Genomic DNA, 17,127 nt, shown 5'->3' with positions numbered 1-17,127 from the left:
AAGAACTGAGGAGAACTCATATCTTAATCCTTGTATGTTCTCTCAGCACATTGCATGGCACATCGGGTGGGGCCTTGGGAAGTTCTGAACTGACATCCATATATTTAGCTGTTACCAATATGTCAATAACATAATTTTCTATTTTTTGGCCCAGGCCTCGTTTCTCTGGTCTACACCTGTGGAAGCAATTGCCTATCTGCCATCTCTTCCTGGATATCTGAAAACATCTTAAATGTATCCTAGCTAAAACTAAGCTCATGATCTGCGTTCCCCAAAACCTGATGCTCTTCTGGTGTTCTCCATCTCCGCATAGGCAATGACACCGTCAGGTTGTGGACACTGGAACTCTGGGAGATAGCCTTGCCGCTTTCCTCTTACTCTCACAGCCAATCCACAACAAGCCATCTTGACTTTTGTAACTTCATCTTGTCTCTCCACCTCCACCACTGCCTGGAGCTACGCTGCATAGCAGTTTATCAGATCTGCATGAATCAGACTTATCAGATCTGCGTGAATCAGACGGTAGCCGCCCAAGCCATCTATCCTCATTCTATCCTCAACCTATCGCTCCCCTCTCATTCACTCTCTAATACAGAAATAGACTGATTTAAAAAATAAAAAATAGATATTTGGGGGCACCTGGGTGGTTCAGTCATCAAGCATCTGCCTTGGGCCCAGGCCATGATTCGGGGAGCCTGGGATCAAGCCCCACATTGGGCTCTCTGCTCAGTGGAAAATCTGCTTCTCCCTCTCTCACTCCCCCTGCTTGTGTTCCCTCTCTCGCTGTGTGTGTCTCTATCTCTGTCAAATAAATAAATAATCTTTTTTTTTTTTTAAAAAAAAAAAAAAAGGACATTTTTCCAGAGCACCTCAGTGGCTCAAGTGGTTAAATGTCTGCTTTCGGTTCAGGTTATGCTTCCAGAGTCCTGGAATCAAACACGGCATTAGGCTCCCTGCTCAGTGGGGAACCTGCTTCTCTCTCTCCCTCCATCACTCCCTCTGTCTGTGCTTGCTCTCTGTCAAATAAATAAAATCCTTTTATAAAACTGACATTTTAAAAACAGACATTTTGGGCGCCTGGGTGGCTCAGTGGGTTAAGCCGCTGCCTTCGGCTCAGGTCATGATCTCAGGGTCCTGGGATCGAGTCCCACATCGGGCTCTCTGCTTGGTGGGGAGCCTGCTTCCCTTCCTCTCTCTCTCTGCCTGCCTCTCTGTCTACTTGTGATCGCTCTCTGTCAAATAAATAAATAAATAAATCTTTAAAAAAAAAAAAAAAAAACAGACATTTTTCCAAAGAAGACATACAGACATACAGATGGTCAACAGGCACATGAATAGATGATCAACATTACTAGTCATCAGAGAAATGCAAAGCAAAACCACAATGAGCTATCACCTTACACCTGTCAGTAAGGTTAGTATTTAAAACACTAGAAGCAACAAGTGTTAGTGAGGATGTGGAGAAAAAGGAACTCTCGTGCATTGTTGGTGGGAATGTAAGTTGGTGCAACCACTGTGGAAAATAGTATTGTTTCTCAAAAAATTAAAAATAGAAATAGCATATGATCTAGTAATCCCATCCACTACTGGGTATTTACCAAAAGAAAATGAAAACAGTAATCCAAAAAATATATGCACTCCCATGTTCACTGCAGCATTATTCACAATAGCTAAGATACGGAAGCAACCTAAGTGTCCATCAACATAGGAATGGATAAGGAAGATGTGGTATGTATACACACACACACAATCAAATATTATTCAGCCATAAAAAAAGAACAAGATATTGCCACTTATGACATTATGGATGGACCAAGACAGTATTATGCTAAGTGAAATAAGACAAAGACAAATACTGTATGAGCTCACTTTTATATGGAATCTGAAAAAAACAAACAAACAAAAAAACAGAAACAAACAAATAGTAAAAACGGATCTATAAATACAGAGAACAAACTGATGGAGGCCGGCGGGAGGAGGATGGGAGCTCTGAGGGTGGGCAAAATGGAGAAAGGGAAGTGGTAGATACAGGCTTCTAATTAGGGAATGAATAAGTCACATGGATAAGAGGTATGACACAGGGAATATAATCCATGGTACTTCCATAATGTATGGTGACAGATGATAGCCACATGTGTGGTGAGATAGCATATCATAAACACTAATCACTGTGTTCTATACCGAAAATGAATGTAACGTTGTGTGTCAGCTATATTTCAATTTTAATAATAATAATAATTATGTAACCAGAGCATCCCTTTGCTGAAGGCAAAATTTCTCAACATGACCAAAAATACCCTGCCTGCACTGAGCAATACGTACTGTTCTGGTCCTCTGTTGGTGCAGAACACACCACCCCAAAACTTGGTGACTTAAAACAACAGTTTAATACTACCTTTCATGAGTCTGTGGATTGTTCCCCCTGAGCTGAATGGCAATCATCTAGACTCTATCACGCAGGTACAATAAGAATTTGGCTGGGGTTGGAATCATCTGAAGGCCTAGCTGGGCTGGGCATCCAACAATATGGTTTCTTCACTTACACGTCTGAGAGCTGGTCAGGCATCCCTCTCTCCATGTAGCCTCCCCAGTTAGGGATTCCTCAAAGCAAGGTAGTCTCAGTGCATTCAAATTCTTACAAGACAAGTTACTTTCTTCAGGGTGCACTTTATAAGAGACCAAGGCGAAAGCTGCAAGACCTCTTATGACCTAGTCTCCAAAATCATTCAGCTCTCTTTTGCTTTATTCTATAAGTCAAAATTGAATCACAAGGTCAGTCCAAAATCAACGAGGGGACCTACCCAAGGACTTGAATACCAAAAAGCAGGATTCTTTGGAGGGAGAGGCGGGTCTTGGAGAATATCAACCGCACCCACTTCTCCAATCCCGAGTTGCAATATATTCCCTATTGGTGCTTTCACTTTAGCCACACTGGCCTTGTTTCAGTTCCTTATACTTACCATACTCTATCCATCCAAAGGCTTTTGTACATACTGTTTTCTTAGTCTAGAATGTTCTCCCAGGCCCTGCCTTTGCCAAGTTCAACTTTAAAAACCTCAATGAAGTCTCAGGAAAGCTTTCTGGCCTTCCCTAACCAGGTTAAATCTTTTTATTACATACTTTCATGGCACTGGATACATTTCTGGCACTATCCTCAACCCCACTGCACTTTGCATTTGTTCAAATGATTATGTAATTTATGTCTCAATATCCTCCATTAAACTGGAAGAGAGGTCATATCTGTTTTTCCCATCCTACCACACAGAGCTTGGCTAGTACTCAAATATTTCTTTGCTGAATGAATGACAGAAATAAACTAAGTAAATGAAACTGTCTCTGTATAACAATTCCTTTAAAATTGTAGTGAAGTAGATAATCACATTACCATAGTAAATACATAGATAAATAGACAACCCCAAATACAAACTATTTTCACAGAGGAAGTCTTATCAATGTAACGGTCATATTCTTTTGCCATATCCTACTTGTAAAATGAAATAATAAACAAATCCATTAAATATAGCAAATTATGCAAGTTTTGTGCTATTTTTTCCAATCTTTCTTTTTTAGAGAGATTTTATTTATTTATTTGACAGAGACAGTGAAAGAGGGAACACAAACAGGGGGAGTGGGAGAAGGAGAAGCAGGCCTCCTGCCCAGCAGAGAGCCCAATGTGGGGCTCGATCCCAGGACCCTGAGATCATGACCTGAGCCAAAGGCAGATGCTCCTCAATCTTCTTCTTCAAATGAGCCTAAAACTGTCTTTGATTTTAATTTCTATGCCTTTACAAAGGGTGACACATGTACCAAATGGAGTGTTTTAGTCATAGGAAAGGTGATCTCCTACTCTATACAGGAATCCAATACTGACAGTAAAGACCACTAGAAGCATTCCACTTGGAAACACAGGTGGACTGTTACACAGACCACACGTTTTTCACTGTGCTAAAACCAAATGCAAAATACTGCTTTCCACTACATTATCAATAACCTGTTTATAAATAAACACTTCACCATCTTTTAACTTAAAATGGAATGTTTCAGGACACCTGGTTGGCTCAGTCGGTTAAGCATCTGCCTTTGGCTCAGGTCATGATCCCGGAGTCCTGGGACTGAGTCCTGTGTTGGGCTTCTGCTCAGTGGGGAGCCTGCTTCCCCCTCTTCCCCTCCCCCTTGCTCATGCTCTCTCTCAGTCTCTCTCACTCTCTCTAACAAATAAATTAAAAAATCTTAAAAAAATAAAAATAAAAAATAAATAAATAAATAAAATAGAACATTTCATCTCAAAGTAAGAGCTAACATTCCTGTTCTTAGGTGGTGACACAAATAGCCAAGGGTTCAACTGAAGAAAATATTCACTAGTTATGGCTCTTAGCTACTTAAAAAAAAAAAGTCTGTGTAATTATGAATGGTATTATAAACCAAAGTTCATTATCAAAAAGTACATTCTATTCTGGTCTTTTGAATCCCAACCCTCAACTCTAATTCTTGTCAACTACTGAAAACATTTGGTCTAGCAACAGAGTGTTTCCTACAGTAGTAATTCAGCCCTGTGTTTCTTGATTCTTTTTTCTCATCTCAACATGGGCTCCAAGAAGGGATGGGTTTGGTCCGTTTTGTTGACCTAGAGCAGTCTGGGGCACATAGTCAATGAAGTCAATGAAGTCAATGAAGGAGTAAATAATATTGGTCTCCTAGAATCAGATCTTATGTATTACTCAAAAATATTTATGAAGATGCTTATTTGTTATTCAAGAAAAGATATTCTGACAAAAATGTCAATTCATAAAATGTCTTTACATCTCAATTATGCTCCTTGCTTCCTAGGTATTATGCCAGATGAACTCAGTGTTTTTTAATTATCTAAATCATCTAACCTGTCTTATTCACCAGTTTAAAAAATATATATGTATAGTCTACCATAAAGCAGAAAGGGCTTTTTGCTAAATCACTTGTTAAAAACAAGAGAACAGGCTCAAAATGGAGGCACTGTGCTAAGCTCCATCTTACCAACCAGAGAGACTTCGTTACACTTTGGCTTCTCCCAGGAAGCAACTCTTCAAGTCAGTCAGGAACTACCTTATTAGCACTAGTGAGGTCATGTGCCTGATAGACCACTGCCATGCCCTAAAGGAAAGTGATCTTCCCAGGAACAATCCACTTTTTTGCCAGTATAACTTCCTTTTCCCTACTCTCTTCTGCCTGAGGAAGTCTTTCATTTAGCTCACCTTTTTAGAGCTCCTTTCTATCGGCTGGATGGGATGCTTTAGTGTCACGAATCAAATAAAGCCCATAAGATCTTTAAAATGTACTCAGTTGAATTTTGTTCTTTAATACATTGAATTTCTTCAGTTATTTAACTATCTGGAATGAAACTTTTTTTCTCAGGGGCTGAACTGCAATTTGTACCTTATTGTGTAGTTTGAGGGGGTCTTATCAGATTAGTCAAATATATGGCAAATGATAAAGAAACCCATAAACAGGTCCATGAGCATGAATATTTGGGGGGAATAATTTAGCCACTATGACTAAAAACACAAAAACAAAGACATAAGATAGAAGGCATTAAAATCTATTATAGGACAGTTGCTTAAATCCAAACTTTGTCTTTTAATAAATGGCAAATATTTTTGCCTTTAAGGGTGATTTAATGAAGTTGAAACACTCATTTATAAGTATTTAAACTTATCCTAGACCATCCAATTTAGATAACAGTGAAAAATTAGTTATCAAATTTAGTTATCAAATTAATTATCAAATTAGTTATCAAAATTAGTTATCAAATTTCTGCATTAAAGGAAATTCCCCCAACTGATATCCTTTGACAGAAGTTTAATACAAACACGACTTGTGGGTTTCTGTAGGTGAGTCTCTGTTCCACTTTGCACCTTACTTCTCAACTCATTGATCACACTGAATTATTCACAGCTAAACATCTTTTTCCTTTGTCCTGTTTCTTGTTAGGTGTTGATTAAGACCTAGATTGTTCCTTTTAAAGTTGTTATACATGAAATGGAAATTTTAAATACAAATCAAGTTCAACCTGCTCTACAACTGGCTCCAATTCCAGACTTGAATTTAGAAAAAGTTGCGTTACAAGAAACACGATCTGCCTATATTTTCAAAAGCATTACCATTTGTCTCCTTGGGTTTTTAAACTCCTCTCATATTCAGCCAAAAAGAGAGAGAGATGCACTTAAGCTACATTTTCAAGTGCCATATTTGACCATTCTTCTCACAACTCTTAAGTGGTTTTTTCAAGCCTTGCCTTCCCTTTTCTATAAATCCTGACTCCACCTTCTTTCTACTATAGAAGCCACTAAAAGGCTTAGAACAAAGATAAATCTTTTGAATAGTTTGCTAACAACCCCCACCACACTCACACACACACACACACACACACACACACACTTCTTCAGATCCATGAGCTGTCAAATCTTTTTGGATTCCATCTTGAGAAGCGAAATAAATAGAAGTATTAACTTGGGTTACTTTTAGAAGTAAGTTCATTTCAGTCTCACCCAGATATGCTCAAAAATATTACATCTTCCTCTCTATGCTTCTTCATTCCCCACGAAAGCTAACATACTCCTAAGAAAAGGGAGTAATAAGGAAGGGCAGTAATTTCAGACATATTAGGTATATTGATTAATTCTATTCCTTTTGGTAAGACAATTCCCTGATTGAACAGAGCATGGGGGGCGGGGGAGAGCGGATAGTAGCCTATGCATATTTTTCAAGCTAAGCCCTTTCAAGGGCAGATCCCAAGGTGAGCAGTACTAGGGGTTTCTCAGCCATCTGAAAGGATTTATGAATGATCGTGAAAGATCTGCACCTCCTCCAGTGGCACTTAGGGGCTCTCTGAAACGGTAAAGCCCAGCCTGGGAAATTCATGTCACATCCTGTACCCCTGGGTAAGAAGTGGTGAAACACACATACAGACACACACCCCAGAGGGTGAGAAGGGGTGAAATACACACGCACACACTCAACGCTCACGCCCCACGCTCACACCCCACCCTACCCCACCAAAAGCCCTGCGGGGAAGCTCTCAGGCAAGCAGGCGCTGGCTCGGGAAGGCGCAGTCAGCATCCTTCTCTCCCAGCCCAAGTGAGAGGATCGCCTCCACCTCGGAGCTAGAGCTCCCGGGTCTTTAACATTCTAGGCTTTTCCTTACGAAGTAGAAAGGTCCATGCTGGCCTTACCTCTGGGGCTGCTTTCCTGTAAGTACGGCGGGGCCGTGGGGGTGACATTTCCCGAATGGGATGCTGACAGCAGAGGCGAGCGTTCGTCCACCCCATCAGCAGCCATGACTGCTGCGGCAGCTGCGGGGCCGGGGGGCAGGCTGAGCCGGGGGTTGCGGCTCCCGCGGAGGTGGTGGCTACTGCTGCTACCGCTGCTGCTGCTGCCGCTGCTGCCGCCTCCGGGAGGACCCGGGATGTGTCACAAGGCAGGAGGCTGGGGGAGGGGAGGGTGCGGGTTCGGGAGGCGGGGGAAGGGAAGCGCGCTAGGGAAGCCTGTCTGGGGGAGGGGAGGGGAGGAAGAAAGAAGGATCCCGGGAGAGGGGAGGAGGGGAGAAGGGGAGGAGGAGGAGCCGGGGAACACAGTAGGGCTGCCCGGGAAAGGCGGGGAAGGGAAGGTGCGGAGTGACCGAAAGGGGGGGATGGAGGAAGCGAGAGGTAGGGGGTTGCAACTCTCCCCTCTCTTTGTACTTTGCGTTTCCTTAACTAACGAGGAAAAGGGGAAGAACCGTAAGGAGCAAACTGAAAGGGGGTAAGAGGAAAAGGCCTGTGACTTGATTACAGAAAAACTACAGCACACACAGCTCTCAAGTTTAGCTCCTGGAGGGGGCAGGAGGAGGGATTCTGTGCTTGCCAACTTTGCAGCAATTATCCAAGAAAGCTTATTCCTAGGGTTATCAATTCCTTCTTGGGGGCTGCTTTTTTGGTTAGAAAATCACTTCTCCACATCTGTTGTCTGAGAGGAAATAAATTTCTGCAAGCGTAGTGCCATTCCTTCCTTGTCCTTGTTTTTAAATATGTGTTTGGCATTCTAGTAACAGTACCTTATCGAAAGGATGCAGAGTTTGTTGGCTATTACAAGTTAAGTTGACAGAATACGTTGCCCTTTTAGTTTTGTTTTTGGACTATATTGTCCCTGACACCTTATACAAAAAGGAAGTTTATGAATGATGTAGGCCAATTTAAAAAATGTTTTGGGGTTGTTGTTTTTTTTGAGCTAGTGTTTTAAAATAATCTTTCACATGTAAAAGTGAGTAAAAAACAAAAGAAAAAGCTAGTCATAGTTATGAGCAAGCTTTCATGTTTATGTTTTTCTTTTCTTATTTTGGTGGTTTGCTAAAATGGTTTAGAAATCAAAGTTTTGAATATGCCTGACAAAAATGCAATAGAAAAACAGGGAAGGTCTCAAAAGATCATTTTTCTTCAATGATTCTTTGAGTCATTCAACAAACATGTATTATGTGCTTACCGGGTATACAAAGATGAATAAGTAGAGCAATGAATGGTCTTGATCCTCCAGATGTCTATGTGGTAGCACAGTCAAAAGCAAACAAAAAATGAGGCTGGAATCCCCCCTGTAGATTTCAAAGAGTATGAGGAAAGCTGACTTTAGACATTTGAAACTACTTCTCATATTACATTAAGAAGGGTCTTCATTTTGCTCTCTGAAGACTCTTTCTTCTCAAAAAAAAAAAAAAATCCATTTGGCATCTGCTGGAAATCCTAAGGGAAAGTCAAAGAATAATGTTTTCTACTATGCAGCATCTCTTACGGGTCAGTAGTATCAAGACGACACCATATAAGGATCCCGGAATGATGTCATCCAAGGGCATTTCTAAATCTCTAGGAACCTAAAAAGTGAGAGGTCAAGATGAGGCACCCCCTGCAAAAAATGAACCGTTTACAAAATGAATAGCAGGTTTTTTTGTTTTGTTTTTTTACAATTGTGGGCTGGAAGCTATTGAGTTAAAGAAACTTAAGAAGAATCCACAAAATCCTATGACTATGGTGTCCTGTCCTGTCACCTATCACACTATGGGAACAGTGTATTTACATTTCCATTATCCACCTACCCTTTATTCCCAACTGACATTGTGAGTCAGAAACTGTAAATGACTCATTCATTATTGTGTCTCCCTTATCTAACAATGACTGGCTCATTAAGAAGTAGGGGATGCACATTTGCCAAAAAAATAAGCAAAGGAGTGTATGAGGAAATCCTACATAGAACCAAATTGTCTTACTAAAGCAAATTGTTACCAGGAAAAACATGGAGCATTTTTTGATTTTTCGATGAAGGTGACAGTTTTGCCATCTGACCAGTGTTTTCATTATTCCATTATAACGCTGCAACTGGGGTTTCTTTACTGCCCAGGTATAAAGGATTTTTTGTTCTTTCTTTAGTTCTTTATATGGCTTCTCTGTCCATTTCAGAGCTCATTAGAGGGCGACTCGGCTCATGGAAATCACTCACACTATGAAAGTTAGAGAGTATATTGAGATTATATTTGCAGCAATGCAAAGTTTCATAAAAAGGAAAAACTTTTATTAGGTGAATATCACTTCATTCTAGTTTTACAATAATATAATAGTTCATGGTTACTCAAGAAACATTAAATAGGGGCATTAAATAGGGGCACCTGGGTGGCTCAGTGGGTTAAAGCCTCTGCCTTCAGCTCAGGTCCTGGAAATCTCTTCTCAGCGGGGAGCCTGCTTCCCTTCCTCTCTCTCCGCCTGCCTCTCTGCCTACTTGTGACCTCTGTCTGTCAAATAAATAATAAAATCTTAAAAAAAAAAAAAGAAAGAAAGAAAGAAACATTAAATAATACTCATCTCACTCCAAGGCATTTTATGATTATGAGATGTTTCCATCTCTACTCAGGGGATGAGGTAATGTGTCCTTTGGAATAATAGTACAGTATAAACAGATGATGTGTGGGCCAGTAAAACAGTATCTTACTACTTACTTCAGCTACTTAAGCTACAATTCCAGCTATCTACTACTGAGCTATACCACAATCCAGTGACTTAAAACAACATAATTTATTATTTGTCACGATTCTATAGATTAGCTGTGTGGTTATTCTATTGGTCTTGCCTGGGCCTCTATTCAGGAAGCTTTATTTAGCTGGCAGATTGGCCAGGGGCTCTCTCAGCAGGAACAGCTTGGAAAGGAGAGGAGGGGAGAAAGGCAGGAGGGTTGTTCTGTCCCATCTCTGCATTTAGTCTTCCGATCCATACAACAGGCCCGGTAGTCTCAAAGCAGTATTTGAAGAGGGTGAGAGGGGGATTGTGAAAGCTGTGGTACCTTTTCAGATCTAGGCTCCTGGTTTCAAGCAATGACACTTCTCCCATATTCTTCTATCTCCTTCAGCTTGCCTCCTGCTTCCTGCCCAAAGAGATTTAGAGGCTCAGAGGCCTCTTTTCCTAGACAACTTCCATTGTGATAATCAATCATTATAAAGATTAAGCAACTTCCTCATTTCCACTCTTTTTTTTTCTCATTTCCACTTTATAAGCCATCTAATAACATCATGCCTCTGAGCTTCATCTCACTGTTGGATTTGAAGACTCCCAGTCATGAACTATTTTTTTTTTTTTTTTTTGAGATTCATTCATTTATTAGGGGCAGGGAGGGAGGGTGCAGAGGAAGAGGGAGTGAAATCCTCAAGCAGACTCCCTACTGAGTGCGGAGCCTGCCTGGGCTAGATCCCAGGACCCTGAGATCAAGACCTGAGCCTAAACCAAGAGTTGGGCATTTAACAGACTGAGCCACCCAGGCGCCCCATTCGTGAACTGTTCTTTTGTGTACAATAAACTCTAACTAAATACTATTCTACTGATCTGGTTTTAATTTTTACTGTCTCGGGATTTTGACAGAACTATAAAATAATACACTGATGTTGTTTAAGCTGCTGAGTTTGTTGTAATTTTTTATGGCAGCAATAGAAAAATGCCACCTCCCACCAAACAGCTGAAAGAAGCTAATTGTTACTTTCTGTATTCTACAAGGAAATGATGTTAGTGAGATCAACAAGTTCATTAAGTACCTTTACTACCTTCCAAGGTACCACAGGCAACAGTTAATTGGTCCGCCTCTGTCCTCTGGTCTCCAGCAGCAATTTCTTCCCTGCTTTCTTTCCTAGCTTGCACCAACAGTCTCCTCTCTGCCCTTTTCAGCATTCACCTGCTGCCTGGCCCTAAAGACTGCCATGTGCTTTGGATTTTGTTAGAACAATACTAATTTCTGTTACATTCATCTCGCTTTATACTTTACCAATTTGTCGGATTAGTCTATTATTTTGTACTTCTGATCCCACTTTGTCTGGTTTATCTATTGCTTTGGAAGAATCATCATCCTAAAACTTAGGGATTAAAATAAAGATATTATTTTTCAGAAAGGTGCATTCAGCTGGTGGTTCAGCTGCGGACTGAGCTCAGCTGAGAAAGCTGGGTGCCTGAACCTCTCTCTCTCCAAACTCGCTTTCATCCGGGCTTCTTTCTTGTGTGGCAGTCTCAGAATAACGTTTCCCAGAGGGCAAAGGCAGATGCTGCCAAAGCCTCAGGAGTCCCAAGTTCTGGAACAGGTACAAGGTTACTTCTCTCACTTTCTATTGGTTGGAGCAAGTCGTAAGGCCAGCCCACATTCAGGTGAGCAGAGGGATAAATTGAGTCTCTTGATGGGAATTGGGGCATATCAATACAGGGGGGCATAATGCAGGGAGGTGTCGTTATACAGTGACCTATCACAGCTAAAACAATATTTGATGTAAGAAAAGCACCAAGAAGGACAAAAGAGAGCTCTTCAAGAAACACCATGCTTTGGGGTAGAAGTTCAAATCGAAATTTTAAAGTCCCAAGGAGTGTATTTTATGAATATCTATGTGATGTAAAGTATGTTCATATTAAATATTTATCACAAGAGTTATAAGTGCTTTTCTCAATGCATATCAGAATGCTTCCTCCACTCTGTCATCTTGATCTCTCAGTCTTTCTCCTCTGTGCTGGGGTAGTCCGCTCTTGGAAATCAATTATATTTGAATACAATTCTATATAATTTGAATTCAGTACCTCTAAGTGGTGATCTTGGTTAAGTTAGCTTAACTTCTCTATACCTCATTTGTGTAATTAGTCTGTAGAACAACAACAACAAAACAAAAAAAATACCTACCTTGTGGGGTATTTATGATAATTGAAAGAGAAAATGTATGGAATATAATTATCACTACCTGGCAACTATAAATATAAGCTTTTTTTGCTACTCTCTCTTTTTAACTCTATTAGAAGGGAAATCAGGGGATAAGCATCACTGGATTAAGCTAAAAAAGTACAATGGTCTGGAGTGTGTGTATACATTTATATATATTTGTATATTATATATATTTATATATTATGTTAATTAATCAATTTATTTTATTAATTAATTTATTTATTTAAAGGAAGCTCTAGGCCCAATGTGGGGCTTGAACTCATGACCCCAATATCAAGAGTCACACACTCTACCATCTGAACCAGCCAGGCACCCCTGGACATGTTTATATGTCCAGTGACATATAAACATGTTTATTTTTTTTTTTTAAGATTTTATTTATTTATTTGACAGGCAGAGATCACAAGTAGGCAGAGAGGCAGGCAGATAGAGAGGAGGAAGCAGGCTCGCTGCTGAGCAGAGAGCCCGATGTGGGACTTGATCCCAGGACCCTGAGATCATGACCTGAGCCGAAGGCATAGGCTTTAACCCACTGAGCCACCCAGGCGCTCCTATGTTTATATTTTTAATTCACTAAGTCATTATACTTACCTTGTAGTTATATATATAGGGTAGCATCTCCGTGTGTAGTCTGCTTGCTTAATACAAGAACTCTGGAGCATCTCAGCAGGCCTGAGGGCATTGTATTTAAGCACAAAGTTTCCCAGGTCTTTTGGAAATGCCTACTAAAAAATTTGAGGGACACTGTCAGGTTCAGGGAAACAGGGATTTAGATTTTTACTAAATGTGCTGTCGTAGTGTAGTATGTATAATAATGCAGAATGCAATATGAATGCCCCTTAGTTATTTTGTGCCTCGGGGAGGCAAGAAACTTGGTTGCTAGGTGAGGTGAGGGAAGCTTGAAGGATGGATACTCTACTATGCTTAGGCTAAAAAGTTTTACCTTCAGCTCCAAGGATTTTTGTTTACTTCTCCAGCAGACCAAGTTCTAACTGAAAGAACAAGGCCATGTTCTGGAGTTGTAAAAGGTGCAACATTTTGCAAAAAACAGTTAAGGAGGGTTGTAGACTTGACTGCAGTTACAGAGGAATTTGTTTCCAATTAATTAGTCCTAGATTGCCTGTCTCTGTCTCAGTTTCATCAGCAAGATGAGGGATAGCTGTCCTACATCTCAGAGGATGCTAGTAAGTGTAAAGTAAGACACAAGCTCTATAAGCACCCTCCAAAAGGAAAGACTGAAATGCAAAGTTCTATAGAGGATATGTGACCTGAACTTGTGTAGAACTTTCCCTGTTGACCCAGAACTGATAGCCAGGGTCCAAGTTGAGGACAAAGAAGCGATCAGTACTTGCACATGCTAATTTAGCCCAACTAGTCCCTCAATAACCACAAAGACCCTGAACCCATATAAGCCAGAGAAGAAGGAGAAAAATGAGAATTACTGGAGTCATAAATTGTTGGCCTAGGAAGTTCTGTTGTGGCTTTTTCCTACCCCTTTCCGAAAAGCCAAGTGGGAAAGGTTCTAAGAGAATTACTTGCAAAGTCTGGGGGTACCTGTATAAAAGGAAAACAGCACCTCATTTCCAGTTGTACATCAAATTAGGAAACGGGTTAGTCCATCTTCCTAAAGTTTTCATGAACAGGAAAAAAATGAATTGGTGAATGATGGCAGAACAAACAGAAGGGCTTATGGTGTAGCTCAGTGATCACCTCTGCTTTGATGAGAACATGAATTTCTGGTGGGTCAAGTGAGCATGGCACCAATACAAAAAAATCACTACAGGGCAAAAATTCCCCCACCGACAAGAAACCACAGGGTAGGGGTGCCTGGGTGGCTCAGTAGGTTAAAGCCTCTGCCTTTGGCTCAGGTCATGATCCCAGGGTCCTGGGGTGGAGCCCCGCATTGGGCTCTCTGCTCAGCGGGGAGCCTGCTTCCTCCTCTCTCTCTGCGGGCCTTTCTGCCTACTTGTGATCTCTGTCTGTCAAATAAATAAATAAAATCTTAAAAAAAGAAGAAAAAAAAGAAAAAGAAAGAAACCACAAGGTATACCACTGAGCGCAAGAGCTGAGGAGAGTCGGAAGAATTTAAACAGGACACTGTCGACTGGGAAGTGCCTTAAAGAACTCCCATGAGGGGCACCTGGCTGGCTTAGTCATTGGAGCATGAAACTCTTGATCTTGGGTTGTAAGTTCAAACTCCATGTTAGGTGTAGAAATTACTTTAAAAATGAAGTCTTCTTTTAAAAAAAAGAAAAAGAAAAAAGAAAAAAAAAGAACTCATGTCTGTGCCTACTTTGGAAATCCAGTACCTGCCATGGAGAGACCATTGTCAATGGCCAGGTAGTGTGTCCAACAGTTAGTGCCAAACAGCCCAAGGAACACTATAGTGGCTGCTTGAATCCCTCTAACTCCTTCCTCCCTGTGTCCACTCCCTGGAGAAGCTTGGAACTAAAAAAGGAAGAAAATACCTGAAGCCTAGAGGTAAACTACATTCTTTTCCCCAAGGTAGAAAAATGAGAATGAAGAGAAGTATATTCCCTCCCCAATTCAGGTCTTTTAAACCACAATGCTAGCAGATGACAGACAGAAGGAAATCTCTTATTTGGATATGAAATTAGAGTTATAGACTGAATGGACTTTAATCACTGAAATTGACCAGGAAGTTATAGAATCAACCCCAGAGGTGAGAAGAAATCTGTTATAGGAGGCAAGGGAGAATTTAAAATGGCCGTGTTAGGAACAGCATTTCTTAATTTATACCTCATTGAGTTAAGTTTGTTTAATAAGTTGGATGGATGGATGGATGGATAGATAGATAAGGAAAAATACATGACTGTTGCTCCAAATTCAAGCTTTCCCTGACTAAAACATTTTGACTAAGAAATGCAAGTATCTGGTACTAAATGCTGGGACTACAAAGATGAGATAGGGCATTGAAGAGGTAATTAAGGTTAAATAAGGGCATAACAATGGGGCCCTAATCCAACAGGATTGATGACTCTATAAAAAGAGACCCCAGAGAACTTGTGCTCACTCATATATGCTTGCTCTCTCTCAGTCTCTGTCTTTCGATGAATCTGCACTGACGAGAGCCCAGCTGAGGACAGAGTGAGGAGGCAGCCATCTGCAAGCTGGAAAGAGAGTCCTCACCAGAAATTGAGCCCTATTGGACCTTGATCTTGGACTTCCATCTTTCAGAACTGTGAGAAAATAAAAGTCTGCTGTTTAAACCAAGCAGTTTGTAGCATTTTCTTATGGCCACTCCAACGGACTAAGATAATCTGCAAAGAATAAGATTGCTTTTTAAAAATCCTCTCGGCGGGGCACTTGGGTGGCTCAGTGGCTAAGTGTCTGCCTTCGGCTCAGGTCATGATCCCAGGGTCTGGGAATGAGCCCTGTGTTGAGCCCCACATCGGGAGATGTGGAGAGCTCAGTGGAGAGCCTGCTTCTCCCTCTGCCTGCTGCTCTGCCTACCTGTGTTCTATCTCTCTGTCAAGTAAATAATTTTTTTTAAAAAAATCTTTAAAAATCCTCTCAGCCCTGAGAGACACCCATGTTCACAGAAAAACCTATTTGAGACCAGAGAAGCAGTTGACAAATGTTAAAATACATTTTATGATGAGAAACTTCCCATTCGTATGGTTTCAGAAACCAGTTGGGTAAGAAAAATAACCGTTACCTCTTTAGAAATTGGTATTCCCAGTTTCCTCCTATGAAATACAAAACCACATTTTTAGTTTTATTTCCTGCACATCTAGGGTTTTGATTCTGTCTTCTCTGACTGTCTGACTCTTCACAGCATCATCCCAGTTTACATAACCAGTCCTATATATTTTTTTGATGTTTCAGAATTTTTGCCGCATTTTATTCAGTCATTCAGCAAATATCTGTTGAATGTCTACCATGTGCCAGGCACTGTTCTAGGCGTTACAAAACCCCTTACCCCATTACAGCAGAATACCAGTAACACTCAATTGAACAAGGATATATAATGCATTAGATGGTGATAAAACGTTATGGGGGGAAATCAAGCAGCGTAAGGGGAAGGAGGAGAGAGATGGAGAGGGCACATTGCTTTTTTGCACAGAGGAATTACGTAGGCTTCACTGTATCTGAGCAGAAATGTGGACAGTGAACAGCAAGTTCCTGAGGAAGGACCACACTTGGTATATGTGGGAACAACAAGGAAGCCTTTGCAGCCTGAACAAAGTGAGCAGGGGAGTGGCAGTGGGGTGGGGGAACAAAAGATGAGATCAGAGAAGTTTGACGTTGGCCCAGGTGGGACAGATCATAAGCAACCAGTTTGGTTCTGGAGCTCTTGGAGGCCTAGGGTAGAGGAAGGACTTGATATGACATAGGTTTTAAAAGGATCACAATGGGGACGCCTGGGTGGCTCAGTTGGTTAAGCGGCTGCCTTCGGCTCAGGTCATGATCCCAGCGTCCTGGGATCGAGTCCCACATTGGGCTCCTTGCTTGGTGGGGAGCCTGCTTCTCCCTCTGCCTCTGCCTGCCACTCTGTCTGCCTGTGCTTTCTCTCGCTTCTCTCTCTATGACAAATAAATAAATAAAATCTTTAAAAAAAAAAAAAAAAGGATCACAATGAAAAATAAATAAATAATAAAAAAATAAAAGGATCACAATGGCTACTTGTGTTAAAATTAGACTATAGGCAAGAAAGAAGGAGTAAAGGTGGAAAGAAGGTGTCAGATTCTGGGTATATGTGAAGGTCAACCTTACAGGATTTCCTGATGGATTTCATGCAGTGTATGAAAAACAGATGTTGGGGATAACGTCAATTAATCTTTGAACACTTTTCTGATAAAGAATGTCTTTATCTTTATATAGCAAATATACTTACTTTTTTCCTGTATGGACAAGTCTAGATCAGAGACTATG

At 40.9% G+C, this 17,127-nt stretch overlaps 1 protein-coding gene and 1 long non-coding RNA gene across 2 annotated transcripts in view; one reads left to right on the top strand and one right to left on the bottom strand.

Annotated features, from left to right (window-relative positions):
• Positions 1-7,524, bottom strand: part of PIP4P2 (phosphatidylinositol-4,5-bisphosphate 4-phosphatase 2) — a 56,334-nt gene extending 48,810 nt beyond the window's left edge. Inside the window, exon 1 of the mRNA XM_059166059.1 lies at positions 7,206-7,524. Within this exon, the coding sequence (XP_059022042.1) occupies positions 7,206-7,311 (106 nt within the window). The 5' untranslated portion in view covers positions 7,312-7,524. The remainder of the gene's footprint in view (positions 1-7,205) is intronic.
• On the top strand, positions 7,020-15,527 carry LOC131826619 (uncharacterized). The gene is made up of 3 exons (XR_009351682.1): positions 7,020-7,223; positions 11,536-11,672; positions 15,322-15,527. It is a non-coding gene; the product is annotated as an uncharacterized LOC131826619 (long non-coding RNA).
• The last annotated feature ends 1,600 nt before the right edge of the window (positions 15,528-17,127 follow it).

This window comes from Mustela lutreola, chromosome 3 (assembly GCF_030435805.1).
Source record: "Mustela lutreola isolate mMusLut2 chromosome 3, mMusLut2.pri, whole genome shotgun sequence".
Lineage (NCBI taxonomy): Eukaryota > Metazoa > Chordata > Mammalia > Carnivora > Mustelidae > Mustela > Mustela lutreola.
Note: the sequence above shows the minus strand (reverse complement) of the source record. Positions and strands in the feature narration are given on the sequence as shown.